A 16,787-nucleotide genomic window follows, 5' to 3' on the forward strand; every position below is an offset into this window, starting at 1 on the left:
ATTAAGAGATGAGGTTTTGGTGAGCTGTTGTGAAGGTGTGGGTGGTTTACATAGCTTGAGATGATTTAGGAGTCCTGTACAACAGGGGTCTAGAGCTTACGTGAATGACTGGATTAAAGATAGATATTTGAAGGCACTGATTCAAATGTGGTAGTTAAAATTATGGAAGATTTTTTTTAAGAGAGAGAATATAACTAGAGAAAAAGCCCTCCCCTCCTTTCCTTTTCTTCCTTAGATCTTCTGTTTAAAATTCTCAGCTCCATCTCCCAGGTTAGGGATTTTGACAAGGCATCATTATCTCCATTATTTAATTATACATACTCTCTGCTTGTTGTGGCCCATATAACTTTTAACATTTAATGCACAATTTTTACCCTAAAATCATAATATTCTCCAAATTTTTTTAGGCAGGTTTCAGATCTGATTCATCTTTGTATCTCTTCTTTGTAACTATAATGGGTCCAAGACAAGATTTATTACATTCTTTGGGGGTTAAAAAAGATTGGAGGGGCTGGCCCCTGGGTGGCTCAGTCAGCTAAACATCTGACACTTGGATTTCAGCTCAGGTCATAATCTCATGGTATCGAGCACTGCATCAGGCTCTGTGCTGTCAGCGTGGAGAGAGAGCTTGGGATTCTTTCTCTTCCTTTCTCTCTGCTCTTCCCCTGCTCATGCTCTCTCACAATAAATAAATAAACAAATTAAAAAAAAAAAAAAGATTTGTAGGACCCCTAACCTCCTCTCCAGGCAAGGATTCTCATTTAGTAAGTCTGGGATGTGATTTGGAAATCTGTATTTTCAAACAAGCTTCCAAGTGATTTCAACACACACTGAGGTTTGGAAGCACTTTCACTAAGCCCATCTTATGCCTAGGGTGTTTAAAACAGAGTTGTTGAATGGATAAAGATCCCAGCTGTAGGCAGTTTCTCTTATCAGTCACATGGTTGGATTTGAAATGCTCTGATGGAGCAGAAAGAGATGAGGTAAACCCTTGATGAAAACGTGGCTCTGGGTGTATAAGGTTTACAATATTCTTAAATAAAGCAGAGGTTTCAGTTTAATGGTGCACCCTTTCCTCAACCCATTCCACCAATGCTGATGTGACTAACACAGAAAAGACACAGATTGTATCTGATACCCGTGAAATAGCTCTCAGCTTTCTAAAACCCGTGGTTTGGATTACAAGGGGAATCAGGAAAAGGATGCCGAAAGTTCTGTGGAAAACAATCCTTCCTGACAGTTAACCATAAAAGAACTGAAAGCACATTGTCTTTACTGCTTCTGGGTTGGTAATGTCATGGTTGTTCATAAAGAACAGAGCCCCTGTGTAATGCATTTTAACAGATAGAAGTGCATATGAGTACGAAAATGCGTGCCATTTTTTTCACAGCCTTTTGCTTCTCTGTTACAGAAGCAAGACCATCCTTAACAGTTGCCCCTATTTGTCCATACTGGCTCTTCACTGGTATCCTCAACAAATCAATGGTCACAAGTTTGAAGGAAAAGAAGGTGATTATATTCGAGTTCCAGAGAGGTTATTGGAGGTTCCAGATGCAGAAATAATGGCTGGAAAAAGGACTTGTGAATTAGTCCAGTTTACAGAGTATAGCAGCCAGCAGTGGTTTATAACTGGAAACAGTCTTCATGCCCTGAAAAATAAGGTAATCTATGACTTAAAGAATTCTGTGGTTGGAATCTGATTTTTCCTTAGTAGACACACTCAGAATGCATTTGCTCGATCAGATTTGTGGTCAGGCCTGCACATGGTGAGCTAATTATGAAACATGTCCCATCTTCATGAACTTATTTGTAGAATGTGCAGTCTCAAATATAGTTGGAAATAGCTCCTTCATGTTTTCTTGAGGAAAATATATATAGTGGGGAAAGTGAAAAATGTAGCCTTCACTAATATTATATCATATTCTGTTCCCCACTCATTAATGAAGCTAGACAGTTAAAGTGAGCATTGTCTGCAGAAGATGGCTCGGTAACTCAAGTGGAGGTAAAATGTTTGCAATGAAAAACCAGTCAGATTCCCTGCATTGCTAAGTAAGCTAATTATTTAAGTAGTGGCAGTAAGCAAGTGATTTAAGTGACTAGGAAAATGAATCAAAGTTCAGAATTGATTTTTCCTTTGATTTTAAAACACCATTTTTCTGTCTTTTTTGTCATTACAGGTACTATCTTTGAGTGTGAAAGGACAGAGTTCACAACTCTTGACTGACAACAATGAAGTTCTCTATAGGATTTATGCTGCTGAGTCCAGGATTATTCCCCACACGTCTCTGTGTCTCCTTTGGAATCAGGCTGCTGCAAGGTACTTAATAATTCTTTAAAATAAAAATTCAGTCCTTCCCCATTTTACCACCGTTGAGCCCAATTTTTGTACTGAACATACAGGGTAGCCTCCGGTGAGACTTTAGAGTGGAGAAGAATCCCTGCAATAAAATGACAAAGCAGCATTGGAAATTGGCATTATGCAGGTAGCAAGTGTAGCCCAACAATTTAAAGATGTGTTTAACACATTACTTCTTTATTATAACTGCTCTCATTGGACCTAGTGTGAGTTCTACTCAATTCACATAACCTTCCTTTGTTTATTGGTTAATTTGTTGGGCAGGAAAGGAGATTCTTTTTGCCTCTTCCTTCTGGCTTATAGTTCTGAATCTGATGCTCTGTGTTTAGAGGAATTAGCAGGAATTTATAATTCTAGTCCACATGTGGCTTAGAGTACATTTTAGAATTAAACCATGCACAGGAATGAGAAGAAGAGAATGATTCTTCTGTAGAATCTCCTTGGCCTAGGGCCTCCAGTTTCTGAGCAGTTCTAATGCCTGAAGCTCCATCAGTGCTGTAGGGTCAGGCATGGCTGGCCCAGAGGGCTTAGTCACTAGGCTCTATTTATTTCTGACTTTCACCTGCACAGACTAAAATTCTAAATACATTTAACAGCTGTGTTGGGTAACTGTCCTCCAAACAGCAAAATTCTGGTTAGTCTTTTTCTTTGTGTAAAAATCTTTTAGTTGAAATTTCGAATGCCTGGTGAGAGATCTTAAACTTAATACATAGATACTGTGCCATCCTTGATACATAACTAATAATGAATGCTTCAAACTTGAATCTGCTGTTGGGGCTAAGAAGTTTTATGTCCTTAGAAAAGTAAAGGATTCAAGAGGCACTATCAAAGGGAGGAGGCTCAACCAAGTGTCACTGAGGAATGATCACAAGGCTTGGCATCTAACCCTGTATTTGCTGTAATCATTACAAAGTTTTTGTGTTAAAAGCCAGATATTATAGAAGGAAACTTTTGAAAGAACACTGGAGAACATTTATGAAATATAACTGGCTTCAAAATTTAAACAAAAATGAAGAAAGAAACGTAGAAAATCTTTTAAGTAATTTATGGGGTTCAAAGGAATTGGGGCGCCTGGGTACCTCCTTAGGTTAAGCAGCTGACTCTTGGTTTTGGCTCATGTCATGATCTCACGGTTCTTGAGTTCAAGCCCCACATTGGGCTCCAAGCTAGCAGTGAGGAGTCTTCTTGGGATTCTCTTTGTCCCTCTCTCTGCCCCTCCCCTGCTTTAGCGTGCATGCATGCTTTCTCTCTCTCTCTCTCTCTCTCTCTCTCTCTCTCTCTCTCTCAAAAATAAATAAAAAAAAATTACAAGGAATTGTTTGAAGAAGGGTGAAGACTACACATGTAGTGGCTCTGTCCATCTTTTGGTATTTTTGAATGCTAGGGAAGAGTGCATCTGCACTTGGGTGTGTTTGCTTTAGATTAAGTGCTGGCACTGCTCTCTTGAGAGGACTGGCTGCTTTGGTATCAGGAATGCTTCTGCAGGTTTGGTTAGTATTTAGGCTGCTTCTTGAGGTATCTTGTGGGATCTGTTGTGTCATGTCTTAGACAAAATATTCCCTCCAGTGTTTTTTTCTTGAAAATTGGTATGCTAAATGATTGAATAAAGAACACTTAAGTTCAGTAAGTTACTTTTACTTTAAAAGCCATCTCAATACCCTAAATGTTGATAAAAGAGCAGTAGTGACCATTGTGTTTTTGCCCTAGCTGGTTGTCTGACAGTCAGTTTTGCAAAGTGGTTGAGGACACTTCAGACTACGTGGAATGTGCCTGTTCATACATGTCCATGCATGCGGTCTACGCCGAGACTGACAACTTATCTTCATACAATGAAGCTTTTTTCTCTTCTGGATTTATATGTATCTCAGGTCAGTTGTGGTATTTTAGAGTCAATAATTTTGAATATTTATAAGAATGAAAGTCTGTTTTCCCATGTTGGCAAGATGCAAACATACTATAATTCATTAGTACTAGGGGGAAATGAATTTTACCATTGTCTTATTCATTAATTCATACAGTGGGTATTTATGGAAGGCCAACTTGGTACTGATATAATGAATAACAAAGGTATAATACAAGATACAATATAATAATGTAATAAGATATTATAAAGAACAAGACAGTTCCAACTCATAAGGAATATACAAGACAGTGTGAGATAGAAACTAGATAGTAGGGAAGAATAGGGGCACCTGGGCAGTTCAGTTGCTTAAGCGTCTGACTTCGGCTCAGGTCATTATCTCATGGTTCATGAATTCGAGCCCTGCATCGGGCTGTGTACTGACAGCTCAGAGCATGGAGCCTGTTTCGAATTCTGTGTCTCCTTCTCTCTCTGGCCCTCCCCACTCACACTCTGTTTCTCTCTGTCTCTCTCTCTGTCTTTCTCAAAAATAAATAAATAATAAAAATGTTTTTAAAAAGATAGTAGGGAAGGATATAGTTCTTAGTGTTATGATGTAGAGGGCTGGTTCTGCAGTAGAATGTCAGGATTATATGAGACATAATATACGGTGTTTGATGTGGTCTGACATAAATTATAAGCATTTTGTATTTTCATTAAAAAAACAAACATAGGGATGCCTGGGTGGCTTAGTTGGTTAAGTGTCCAATTCTCGATTTTGGCTCAGGTCGTGATCTCACTGTTCGTGGGGTTGAGCACTGCATCAGGCTCTGCACTGACAGTGTGGAGCCTGCTTGGGATTCTCTCACTTCCTCTCTTCCTGCCCCTCCCCTGCTAATGCTCACACCCTCTTACTCAAAATAAATAAATAAACTTAAGAATAAAAAAACACGCATACAACCTATGAGCTGTGAATATACTCAATCACTCTGTTAAAAAATAGTCTTTCATCTTTTACATGTAGAACCCTTTTCTGGCAGGAATAGGAACCTCACTGGTATTAATGTCTGTCAAACTATTTACCTGTACCTTAATTTTTAATAAGTATAGAACTTTTCTCATTTGCTCTATTGATTATATGGGCAGGAGTCTGAGAATTCCTTTAACTATATTTCTCTTCCCTACCCTTGCTTATTCCATGCCCTGAGTCATCTTTTACAGCCCCCTGCTGCTTCTGTAAACAGTGTGTTATACAGACAACTAGGTATAGGAGCCAGATTCCCTGGGTTCAAATCCTGGTTCTGCCAGTGGCCAGGTGTGGGATCTGGGGCAAATCAGTTAGTTTCTCTATATACCGAGGTTTCTCTGCCCATAATATATGACTTTAAAGTGTATTAATATAATAGGGTGGTAAACATACTAACTCAGAAATTTCTGATCTCCTACTTTAATAATGTTTTGTCTGTAAATGTGATTATTACTACATTTGTGTCTTTTTTACTTGGTATGGAAACAGTAATCTTTATTATGAAACTTTTGTGGAGGTAGACACAAGTAATTAATTAATATTCTTTGTCCTGAGGATTTAAAAGTCTTTCCATTATAATTTCATTTTATAAGAATATACATTTCCCTTAATTTATGTTAAGTTTAAGTCTAACATATTCAATAGCAAAAGCTACTTTCTTATTCTTAATAACATCTTTCATAAGGATAACATTTCTTGCTTGATAGATTCTTCCAGGTCCACATAGTTCCCAAATCAGATGGAGACATCCTACTTGATTTTATTGCTAGTATATTTACTGAAATTTCATAGACATAAAATAAAGCCAAAAGGTAAAATGCTGCAGTAAAATCTGGATGTAATTTTATATATTTCCTTAGGGACATAAACTCAAGTGCTGCTATGACCCACAAAATCCCTTGCTTGCTCTAAGTATTGAACATCAAAACAGAGTTTTAAAAACTAAAGAGAGAATATTATCGTGATTCTGTAGAAGACTAGCAGGACAATAACATATTTCCTAGAAGAATTATTAATAGATATTTTTTCCAATTCAGTCTAGAAAAGAGTACATAGATTTGGTCATGTATTTGAGAACCAATACCTGAATATTAGTATTTGCTTTTATTACTTTTCACTTAGAGTCATATTTGAAATTATTGGGTCTTTCCCCCTCTGTCCACAACATATTTTTTTAATGTTTGTTCGTTTGTTTATGTATGTATGTATGTATGTATGTATGTATGTATGTATTTTGAGAGAGAGTACACACACATGCACACACAAGCAAGGGAGGGGCAGAGAGAGAAGGGAGAGAGATAGAATCCCAAGCAGGCTCTACACTGTCAGCGCAGAGCCCCATGTGGGGTTTAAACTCATGAACCGTGAGATCATGACCTGATCCAAAATCAATATTTGGACGCCTGACCCGACAGAGTCACGCAGGCACCCCTGTCCACAGCATATTGTAATGTATACAGCGTGTTCTGTAGAGCAGGAGACATAAAGTCCTGTGTTTGTATCTGTTTCTACCTTTATGGGAGGGAGATTTCCATCTATCCTTCTGATGGCCCCCAGGAACTAGAGATGAGAATTTTGTGTATCTTACATACACATTTTATAATTTATTCCAGACCCTATCAGAAATCCATCTAAATTTGGAAGCAGTCTGACCAGCTCTTTTCATGAAACATGCCAACATACAATTACATATGAAGTAATAAATCCTTTAAGCCAGGATGGATCACAGTGTTTCTGTTTTAGTTCTATATCTCTGCTTACTGCACTCCAGCAGAATGATCAAATGTGTGAAATGGCCATACAGGCCAAAAAGTTTACTAATCTTCAGCTTTGGAAGATGAAAGATGAGGGTTTATATATACCCGCGGCTTTAAAAATTGTAAACGAGTTTAACAGATGCCAAGAAATTAAACAAAGGTTATCTTTTGAAGCCAAAAAGATAGGACAAGTAAAACATAAACGTGCACTTAGGTGTAACAGTATGAAAGTCACTTGGAAAGGTGACTTGGAAGAAATGCAACTTAAAATAATGTTAGATAATGATGCCATAACACCATAATTTTCAGAGTGTACTTGTTAAGGAACCTAAAGCATGGTTTGTGGTACTATCTGGAGAATAATGTCAAAGAAGCCTCTCCTGCTTCTTGTAAGTCTGTTGATGTTGTAGTAGGATAGACTATTGGATTGGAATCATTCTGATTTTAACTTTAAATACAATTCCTGTGGCCTTGGGATCTTAACAAGACCTGTAACATTCCATAATCCATTTCAGTTTTAATATCAGTATGTGAACTAGGTCTTACGTGATGCACTTGCTCTTAAGTCTCCTGTGTTTGGAGGGCTTTTAAGCTGAGATTAAAGATGAATTACAGACTTCACGTTTATTTCATTGTTCTTTTTTTGTTCTCTTACAGTGGAGAAATCATTTAGCACATTAGTCAAACTAAAGCTTTCCCTTTTACATGGGTAATGGTTTTATTTACTGTACAGATTACTAAGTATATACATGTCAGCACAATGTCAATTTTTCAGTTAAGGAACAAAATAATTGTCTATAAATTGCTAAATAATAAGACAGGATAAATAAATCAGTACAATCCAAAGTCCTTTGAAGCATGCTTTTTCTTTTGTCCAAGGTATATTAAATGAAAGACTATTCTAGTTATGCCTTTTATGTTTTACAAGCTGAAATTCTGATAGTTTTTCCAGAAAAAAAATACCTTTACCATATGCCACCCATTCATTTCAAAATACTTTTCAAAGTTAGAGATTTAAAAAAAAAATTTGTGTCACATTCTTCCAAAAATATCAAGTTTATATTCACTGTAATCACTGTCCTAAAATAGCCTTATGATTATGGGGGAAGGTATATCAAAACAGCTTCATTTTAACTATCAAATGGAGGAGTTACTAACATGAATAGAAAACAATAAATAAGAATCTTTTTAAAGCCATTTGAAGAGAAAGTTTCAGATAGTGAGTCAGAAAGCTTAGTTTTAATTCTGATATGTCATAAAAATAGTGGATTTCTCTAGACATACAGGACATATTTAAGATGAACTTGGCGCAAGTTAGCAGAAGACAATTCGAATTTCTTAAATAAATAAATAGAGTTCAGGGTGGATTAATTCAGGACCTCAGTGGTGTCATCACAGGCCCACCCCCTTCTTGTTTTTCTGTATTGCTCTCCTCAAAGATTTTGTTTTCTGTCTTGCCCTACATGGTCTTGAGCTAGCCGCAACTCTCAGCATTGCACAAGTGTCTAGGCTTGCCAAAGGAAAAGCACTTAGTTGATCTTGTTTTAAGAGCAATGAAAACTTCCCTGAAAACCATCCAGAATGTTTTCTTGCACATCTCTTTGCACAGAATTGTGATCTCTGACCTTTCATAAACCAGTCTGTGTCTGGGAGGAGGTACAGGTAGAAATGTAGAGATAAGGTGGGAGAGCAGCAAGTAACTACCTTTTTCAACACTGTGTCTTCATTGCCCAACACAGCTCCTGATGTGTAGCAGTTTATAGTTAGTGGTTAAATTAGTAAATAAATGAATATATGTTGTTGATGTGACATCCTCCAACAATTACGTGTTCTTGTGACTATGTAAGTCAACATCCTACTTTCAAGTCCCAAACCTTCTCTCATTTTAGCCATTTTTAATAAAAATTCTTCTGAAATACAACATATTCTTTTTTTCCTTTCACTCAGGACAGGACATTTAAACACAGCACTCTCCAGTGTATCTTGCTGCAATGATCAAAATGCTTTGCACTGTCCAATATAGTAGCCACTGGTCACATGTGTTATTGAGCCTTCAGAATATGACTGGAACAAGTGAAGAACTGAATTTTTCATTCTATTTAATTTTAACTAATTAAAATGTAGATAAACACATGTGGTTATTGAACCTCTCAGGTTTAACACTCTGATTTTCTGGAGGCTAGTCTCCTGACCCTCATCCCTCTGTAAGAAATCCTCTCCCCAAACACGTAGAACTTGTGTTCTCTAAGGTGGTTCATATTGACTTTTGTTCAACAGAGAAAACTTTTCAGGCTTGACAATTTTGTTTTCCTGCCTTTAGCTTATTAGTAGCAGTAACCAAGAGGCACCATGCTCAGAGGAGAGAAATGTGGGAGTCATTAGAAATGAGCCACAAGAATTAAAAAAAGGAACAGTTACAGCTAGCATTAGGTGGGAAAATAGAAAAAAAATGAAGGTAACAACCTAGTAATTGATTTAATAATGTATAGTGAGCGTGTGGTTTTGTTGAGATTTATCCATAGAGAAGATAGAGACAGATACATAGGTAGATACAAAAGTTATGAACACTTAAAAGAAATTTCATGGCAAAAAACATTGATATTTAGATCAGTAACTTGGAAAGTGTATCCTATTTTTTTTGTTTTAATTTTAATTTTTTTAAATTTATATCCAAATTAGTTAACATATAGTGCAACAATGATTTCAGAAGTAGATTCCTTAGTGCCCCTTACCCATTTAGCCTCCCCCGTCACAACCCCTCCAGTAGCCCTCAGTTTGTTCTCCATATTTAAGAGTCTCTTCTGTTTTGTCCCCCTCCCTATTTTTATATTATTTTTGTTTCCCTTCCCTTATGTTCATCTGTTTTGTCTCTTAGTCCTCATATGAGTGAAGTCATATGATTTTTGTCTTTCTCTGACTAATTTCACTTAGCATAATACCCTCCGGTTCCATCCACGCAGTTGCAAATGGCAAGATTTCATTCTTTTTGATTGCCAAGTAATACTCCATTGTATGTATGTATGTATGTGTATATACATATATGTGTGTATATATATATATATATATATATATATATATATATATATATACCACATCTTCTTTATCCATTCATCTATCGATGGACATTTGGGCTCTTTCCATACTTTGGCTATTGTTGATAGTTCTGCTATAAACATGGGGGTGCATGTGTCCCTTCAAAACAGCACACCTGTATCCCTTGGATAAATGCCTAGTAGTGCAATTGCTGGGTCGTAGGGTAGTTCCATTTTTAGTTTTTTGAGGAACCTCCATACTGTTTTCCAGAGTGGCTGCACCAGCTTGCATTCCCAAGCTATACCCTATTCTTAAGGGATGTCAAATGATAGATATGTTTACTGGGTATGCATATTCATATACAAACATTATGTATGTTTATACACATTATAAACATTCCGATATTGTGTAGCTCAATAAAATCTTTGGTCCAGTTTGATGTTAGAAAAACCATCTAGTTAGTTCATTAGAGTTTTTCTTCTCTAAATCAAAGATTATCAGTGTTACTTTGTTAAGGGTAATTTATCTTTTCCTTCACTTTCTAATAATATAGAAAAGTCATTTGTGTTAGGGAACTAATTAATAGCTCTTTTCCAATTGAGTATATAACCTACATTGTGCTAGGAAAAAAAGTAAAGGAGAATTATCCAGTTAGCTGCTTGTTATTTCCGCATAATGGCCAAGGAGTCAATTTTTTAAAAAGCTGTTTAGCGTACCTTTAGGTAATACCTGGAATTGTTACACTTTATTATTTTTTAAAAAACATTCTATTTATAGTTATAACACTTTATACCCTGTGATTTACATGTTGAATTTAAACCAAACATTGTTATAACTTAAAAAAAGAAACGACTGACTTGTAAATTTAAATCATGTATGCTAAATGCAGCTTTTTGATATCAGATAAGAAAATAAAAGTTAAGTACTTAGCATATAGTGCTTCAGGAACTTGAGAACTGAAGCATGCATTTCTTTAGATATAAGATATTCACCATCTTTCCCAAGGCCCGTCAAGGCTGGGGAGCAGGCTGCTTGAGGTTTTTTAGCACCATTCTTCTTCCCTAAATAAAAAATGCATCCCGACAACTATCATGCATTTTAGTTCTAGGCTAACAGAATCTAGCCCATTTTTTTACCACTGGCTTTGAATCCTGGACTACCACCAGGTGTCATGCTAGCATTTTAATTGCAGCTCATATACTCAATTAAATATTCTTGAGCTGGTCAAGTTTAACGGTACTAAATTTATCTCATGAAAAGTGAATATAATGGAGAATTACCAAGTTAAGGGAAAAGGCTGTGAATAAGCTCTTCTTGTGATCTAGAAAAAAACCAGTTGACTCATGTTTATTTCTCCTTTATCCAGCGCTAATCCCCTTGCCTCACATTGTTGGCATTTACCACAATAAACGTACAGTAAAGCACATATTTGTGATCATGTGGCTTATATCGAAAAAAATTTGCAAGGCCTTGCTTTTAAATCAGTTTATTACACACACACACCAAACCTTGAGTTTAAACCAGCTTTGATCACCATAAGAAATTCCTGGTGAACGTTGGTGAGTTCAGAGCATTAGCTTCAGTAGTTTATAGACTAAGTAAAGATGCAAAGTCAGGCATGACACTGCAGTTTCTGGATACTCTGTGTCCCTGTGTGGGTGGATCTCAGAGGCAACCTGAGACCTGCACACCTGCCCCAGAACACCCTAGAGCAGCCTTCTGAAAAATGGATTATGTCAGATTTCTTGGCCAAATTTCTAGGCCAAAAGCTTTGTCTAATGCAAAGACTCACTTCCTATGTGGAACTTTGTCTAACTTATTAAAATCTAAACACTCTTATTAAAATCTAAACTTTACCAAAAGGAGTTAGGAGAGGCATTGCTGTAAGGAATACTACTAGTTAGTCATCAACCCCCTGTGGGCACTTTGCAGAGGCCCAATCCACTTAGGCCAACATGTGGTATATTTTAAAAGTTTGCTCCAGGGGTGCCTGGGTGGCTCAGTCGGTTAAGCATCTGACTTCAGCTTAGGTCATGAACTCACAGTTCGTGGGTTCGAGCCCTGCCTTGGGCTCTGTGGTGGCAGCTCAGAGCCTGGAGCCTGCTTCGAATTCCGTGTCTCCCTCTCTGTCTGCCCCTCCTCCACTTGCACTCTGTCTCTCTCTCCTCAAAAATAAACAAACATTTAAAATATATGTATAAAAAATAAAAAAATTAAAAATTAAAAAATATATATATGTATAGGGGCACCTGGGTGGCTCAGTCAGTTAAGTGTCTGACTTGAGTTCAGGTCATGATCTCATGGTATGTGGGTTTGAGCCCCGCATCAGCACAGAGCTGTCAGCACAGAGCCTGGAGCCTGGAGCCTGCTTTGGATTCTGTGTCTCCCTTTCTCTCTGCCCTCTCCCTCTCGTGCTCTGTCTCTGTCTCTCTCTCTCAAAAATAACTAAACATTAAAAAAAATTCTTTAAATATGTGTAAATTAAAAATAAATTAAAAAAAATAAAGTTTGTTCCATAACTTCATAGAAGATAATGGAAAGCAAATTTAAATAAATGCAGCGTCTCCTGTTTGTAAAGGAGGCATTAATAAATGAGGTTCAAACTATGTTAAAACTACATACAAATGATATGGCAAAGCAGCACATACATGCCAATTGTCACGTTTTGATGGTTCTCACACAAAATAACTCTAGCAAAGGTGTGAAGGATGAAAAGGCTTAAGTGAAAAACCAAATGGGTTACTATTTGAAGCACATTTAAATTCTAGAACAGGAAATATTTAAAAAATATGTATATACTCTGCATTTAAAACATGGCACTAAAAGAAATTTATAGATACGAATTGCAAGATAAAAGATTTGTTGGTTAATGCTGAGTTTCTTTGTATTTTTTTTAGTGCCAAGTTTCTAATCATCCCTTTGAAGTAGTGTAAAGAGGGGCGCCTGGGTGGCGCAGTCGGTTAAGCGTCCGACTTCAGCCATGTCACGATCTCGCGGTCCGTGAGTTCAAGCCCCGCGTCAGGCTCTGGCCTGATGGCTCAGAGCCTGGAGCCTGTTTCCGATTCTGTGTCTCCCTCTCTCTCTGCCCCTCCCCCGTTCATGCTCTGTCTCTCTCTGTCCCAAAAATAAATAAACGTTGAAGTAGTGTAAAGAGATGAATTCAAGTACATTTAAAGAAAATAAGAACAGTTTTCTTTACCCCACTTAGAAATATAGATGTTTAGGTTAAACGTCATCTCAGGAGGAAAGAATACATTTTGTTCTTTGGTTTTGGCACCCAGTAGCATAAGGTTACTCTTAAAATTCATAATTACCACTGTTGTAATTACATAACTATTCCTAGTAGATAAAAAGGGAGTAATTACTAAGCCTGAGTTTTGTTAGTACTATTCACAATTTTCTGCCTGAAAACTCCAATTCACCTCCCTAAATATCTCTATTTAGCCAAGCCACCTGTTCTTGGAAAATTAGATTGGAATTTGATTCTTTTCTTATACATTAAAACTTGTCTAGTGGAAACATAGAAAAACAGAAGTGTAATGAAGTTATTAATCTGCTTAATTTGTGCTATCTTTTTGGTAAGGGAGTGAACATGTAGCTGTTGAAAATTAACGTTGTCCTTTGGCCCTAATTGCTAAGATTGTATATGTCATGTAAAATGGAGTAGATTAAAATTAAAATATGATCGTTTCCATGCTGTGTGGCATGGGGAGACTACAGGCCTTATATGCTTACCTGTTCCAAAGAAGTTTGCTACGCTACTGTTTGCTCATGGATTGTAAACCCACCTGTGAACGTTTTTGTTCTTGCAGGTCTTGGCCTGGCTGTCCTTTCCCATATCTTCTGTGCCAGGCACTCCATGTTTGCAGCTAAGCTTCTGGCTCACATGATGGCAGCCAGCTTAGGTACACAGGTAAGAGGGCCCGGGGATTTCTACCTTTCACAAGAGGTTCATGTTTCTTCTTCTGTGATCCTTGAATTGAACATATGAGCAAAGTGTAATCTCATTGTAGCTGAAGTAAGCTTGTTTAGTTGTATAGCAGGGGAGGGTGGAAGAGTGTGGTAAGAGGAAATGACAGTATTAGGACCTAAAGTGTATTTTGTGAGCTGTTTTATACAGAGGTACCTTAATATCCTCCCTTACAAGAAAATAGCTGCTTATCACAAAGCATTATACTCTCAATTTATATGTGATAAATGTATTACTGATGTGTGCATGTATTAACATTAGCATATTTTACTTAATCTGTTTGAATAAAATATGCTTTGTTACAAATTCTTTTACATGGAGGACATTAAGATGATATGTGTTTTAAAATATCTGCTAATATTTTATCTGTTGACCCTTGAACATGAGGGTACGTGGCACTGACTCCCCGTGCAGTCACAAATCTGCATAGAACTCTTGTCTCCCCCAAAACTTAACTACTGATAGTGTACTGTTGACTGGAAGCCTTACAGGTAACATAAACAGTTGATTAACCTGTGTTTTGTATGTTGTATGTATTAAATGATGCATTCTTACGCTAAAGTAAAGCAAGCTAGAGAAAAGAAAATATTATTTAAAAAATCATAAGGAAAATTCACTTCCAACACTATATACTGTATTTATTGAAAAAAATCCACATTGTAAGTGAACCCACACAGTTGAAACCCAGGTTGTTCGAGAGTCAACTGTATTTTGTGTGGTTTAATATTATAGAACACAGTTTGGTGGAACGTTCTTTTCTGAAAAACTACTCAGGTTTTCTCTTGCAGAAGATAGAACATGAAAAACATTTCGTCATCCATTAGCAGGAAGTTTAAAGCACAGATTAAAACACAGAAAACAGATCAAAAAATGAAATTAGATGCCTTTCCTGTCCATGAAGTACTCACAGTCTAGAACAGTAGATGTATAGATAAGTGCAAACATGTACTATTTGCAAAGTACTGTGTGAATGTAGATGATGATTTAATTTATTATTCTGTGAAAGTCCAGGAAGTCTTCATATAGGAGGTGATATTTGTGGTCAGACTTGAATGAGAAGTTTGTGCAGTTTGTTGATGAGGGGAAAGGTGGGCACAGACGTTTGTATACGCAAAGGGGGAAAGGCATAATCATATCTACTTGAAGGCTGTAATTACAGATCCGGACAGTAGGAAGACATTATACAGTATTATTATTGAGAGAACTTTGTATTTATTTTATAAAGTAAAACTTCCCCTTTTCTAGGTAGTTGGGGCCCTTCTGGAGTGCAAAAAAATACTGTTTCTTGATTGGGTGCTGCTGGTTATATGCATATGTTCAAGTTATGTAAATTTATTGTGCTGTACACTTAGGATTTGCATGCTGTGTTTCAGAGTGCTTAAGGCATTTTATTGAACTCTAACAAGTTTTTAAAATAATACTAGTAGAGGAGCTGAAATTTAAGATGGAAAATTATCTGAGATATTGGACTCCTATTGTCTTTTTTTTTTTATTGTCTTTTTATTGTCCTAGGAGTGAAAATTGCATGTGTAAATTTCATAACTTTATTTTGGGGGAACAGTTAAGTGCTGGATTCTAGGCAGAGGATTCCAGATTGCGTTTTTAAAGTACCTATGAGCTTTGGGAGGTAACAGCTGTTACCAAAGGGGGGCTTACATTGAATTTGACAAGGCTATTTATATTGCCTTGGTAACCTATCTTAGCTGTCTGATCTTGCCTTTGCTTCTTGTATGTAAGATCTTAGAAAACCCGCCTTCCATAATTAGAGTTTACTTGGCTGCATTCACCACCCACTCTGGTGATTTTTTGGCAGCAGAATTTGTACAAGTCTTAATTATAGCACTGTAGAATTACAGACAACTCTTCAGTGTCCTAGCAGACAAATTTGCTCATGTCTGGGGATGTGAAAGAAGGACCCAGGATTTATATGTTGGGACACTGCCTTCTGATTCACATTGTACTTAACATTAATTTTAGAGAAGAAGGTTAGTCAAATCCATGTTTTTTGGTTTATTTTTAGAATAGATGAAGCATTGTGCCATGAAATATTCTGTAATATGTAGCTTGTGACATAAAATATCTAAAAAAAACATTTCCGTAGTTTGTAGGAAGAATTGGTGTATTATTGATAAAGTACTGTTGCCTCAAAATGGTTTACCTATCTACTTTGATTTTTTTAAATACCGTTTAAATTTGTTTTAATGTTTACTTATTTTTTGAGAGAGAGCATGAGCAGGGGAGGGGCAGAGAGAGAGGGAGACACACAATCCGAAGCAGGCTCCAGGTTCTGAGTGGGCAGCACAGAGCCTGACACCGGGCTCGAACTCAGAAACTGTGAGATCATGACCTGAGCTGAAGTCGGATATTTAACCGACTGAGCCACCCAGGCGCCCCATAAATACCCTGTAAATTAAAGAGAATAGTTGTTTCCCTGAAAATCTTTTAGCAAAGGCTTTTTTAAATCCTCAGACTCTCCAAAAAAAGAAATGAAGCTGACTGCAGGAACTTGGGCCCGCTCTTTCTGAATTTTAAAATCGTATTGATGTCTCCAGTTACAGAATCTTGCCAATGGGGGTATTCCATTTCCAACCTCAGATCTCTCATTTGGAATCCTCCATCAACATTATGTTGACATCCCTAGAGTGTGAGTTTCCTCTCGAGAAGTCTTCAAAAATACACTTTTGGCCAGTCATTCTTTGGCTAAGAAAATGAAACTTTCTTTGCTGGCCTCAAGTGTTTGAGTTGCAAATACTCAAATACAGGTCAGCCAAAAGCATTCAGTGTCAAATCTTTATTGCTTACCT

At 37.0% G+C, this 16,787-nt stretch overlaps 1 protein-coding gene across 1 annotated transcript in view; it reads left to right on the forward strand.

Annotated features, from left to right (window-relative positions):
• The window catches only part of ADGRV1 (adhesion G protein-coupled receptor V1), a 519,149-nt gene that overhangs the window by 197,948 nt on the left and 304,414 nt on the right, over positions 1–16,787 (forward strand). The window contains 4 exon segments of the mRNA XM_032593635.1: positions 1,412–1,661; positions 2,178–2,317; positions 4,064–4,224; positions 13,826–13,926. Of these exon segments, the coding sequence (XP_032449526.1) occupies positions 1,412–1,661; positions 2,178–2,317; positions 4,064–4,224; positions 13,826–13,926 (652 nt within the window).

The sequence above is a fragment of the Lynx canadensis genome, chromosome A1, assembly GCF_007474595.2.
Source record: "Lynx canadensis isolate LIC74 chromosome A1, mLynCan4.pri.v2, whole genome shotgun sequence".
NCBI lineage: Eukaryota > Metazoa > Chordata > Mammalia > Carnivora > Felidae > Lynx > Lynx canadensis.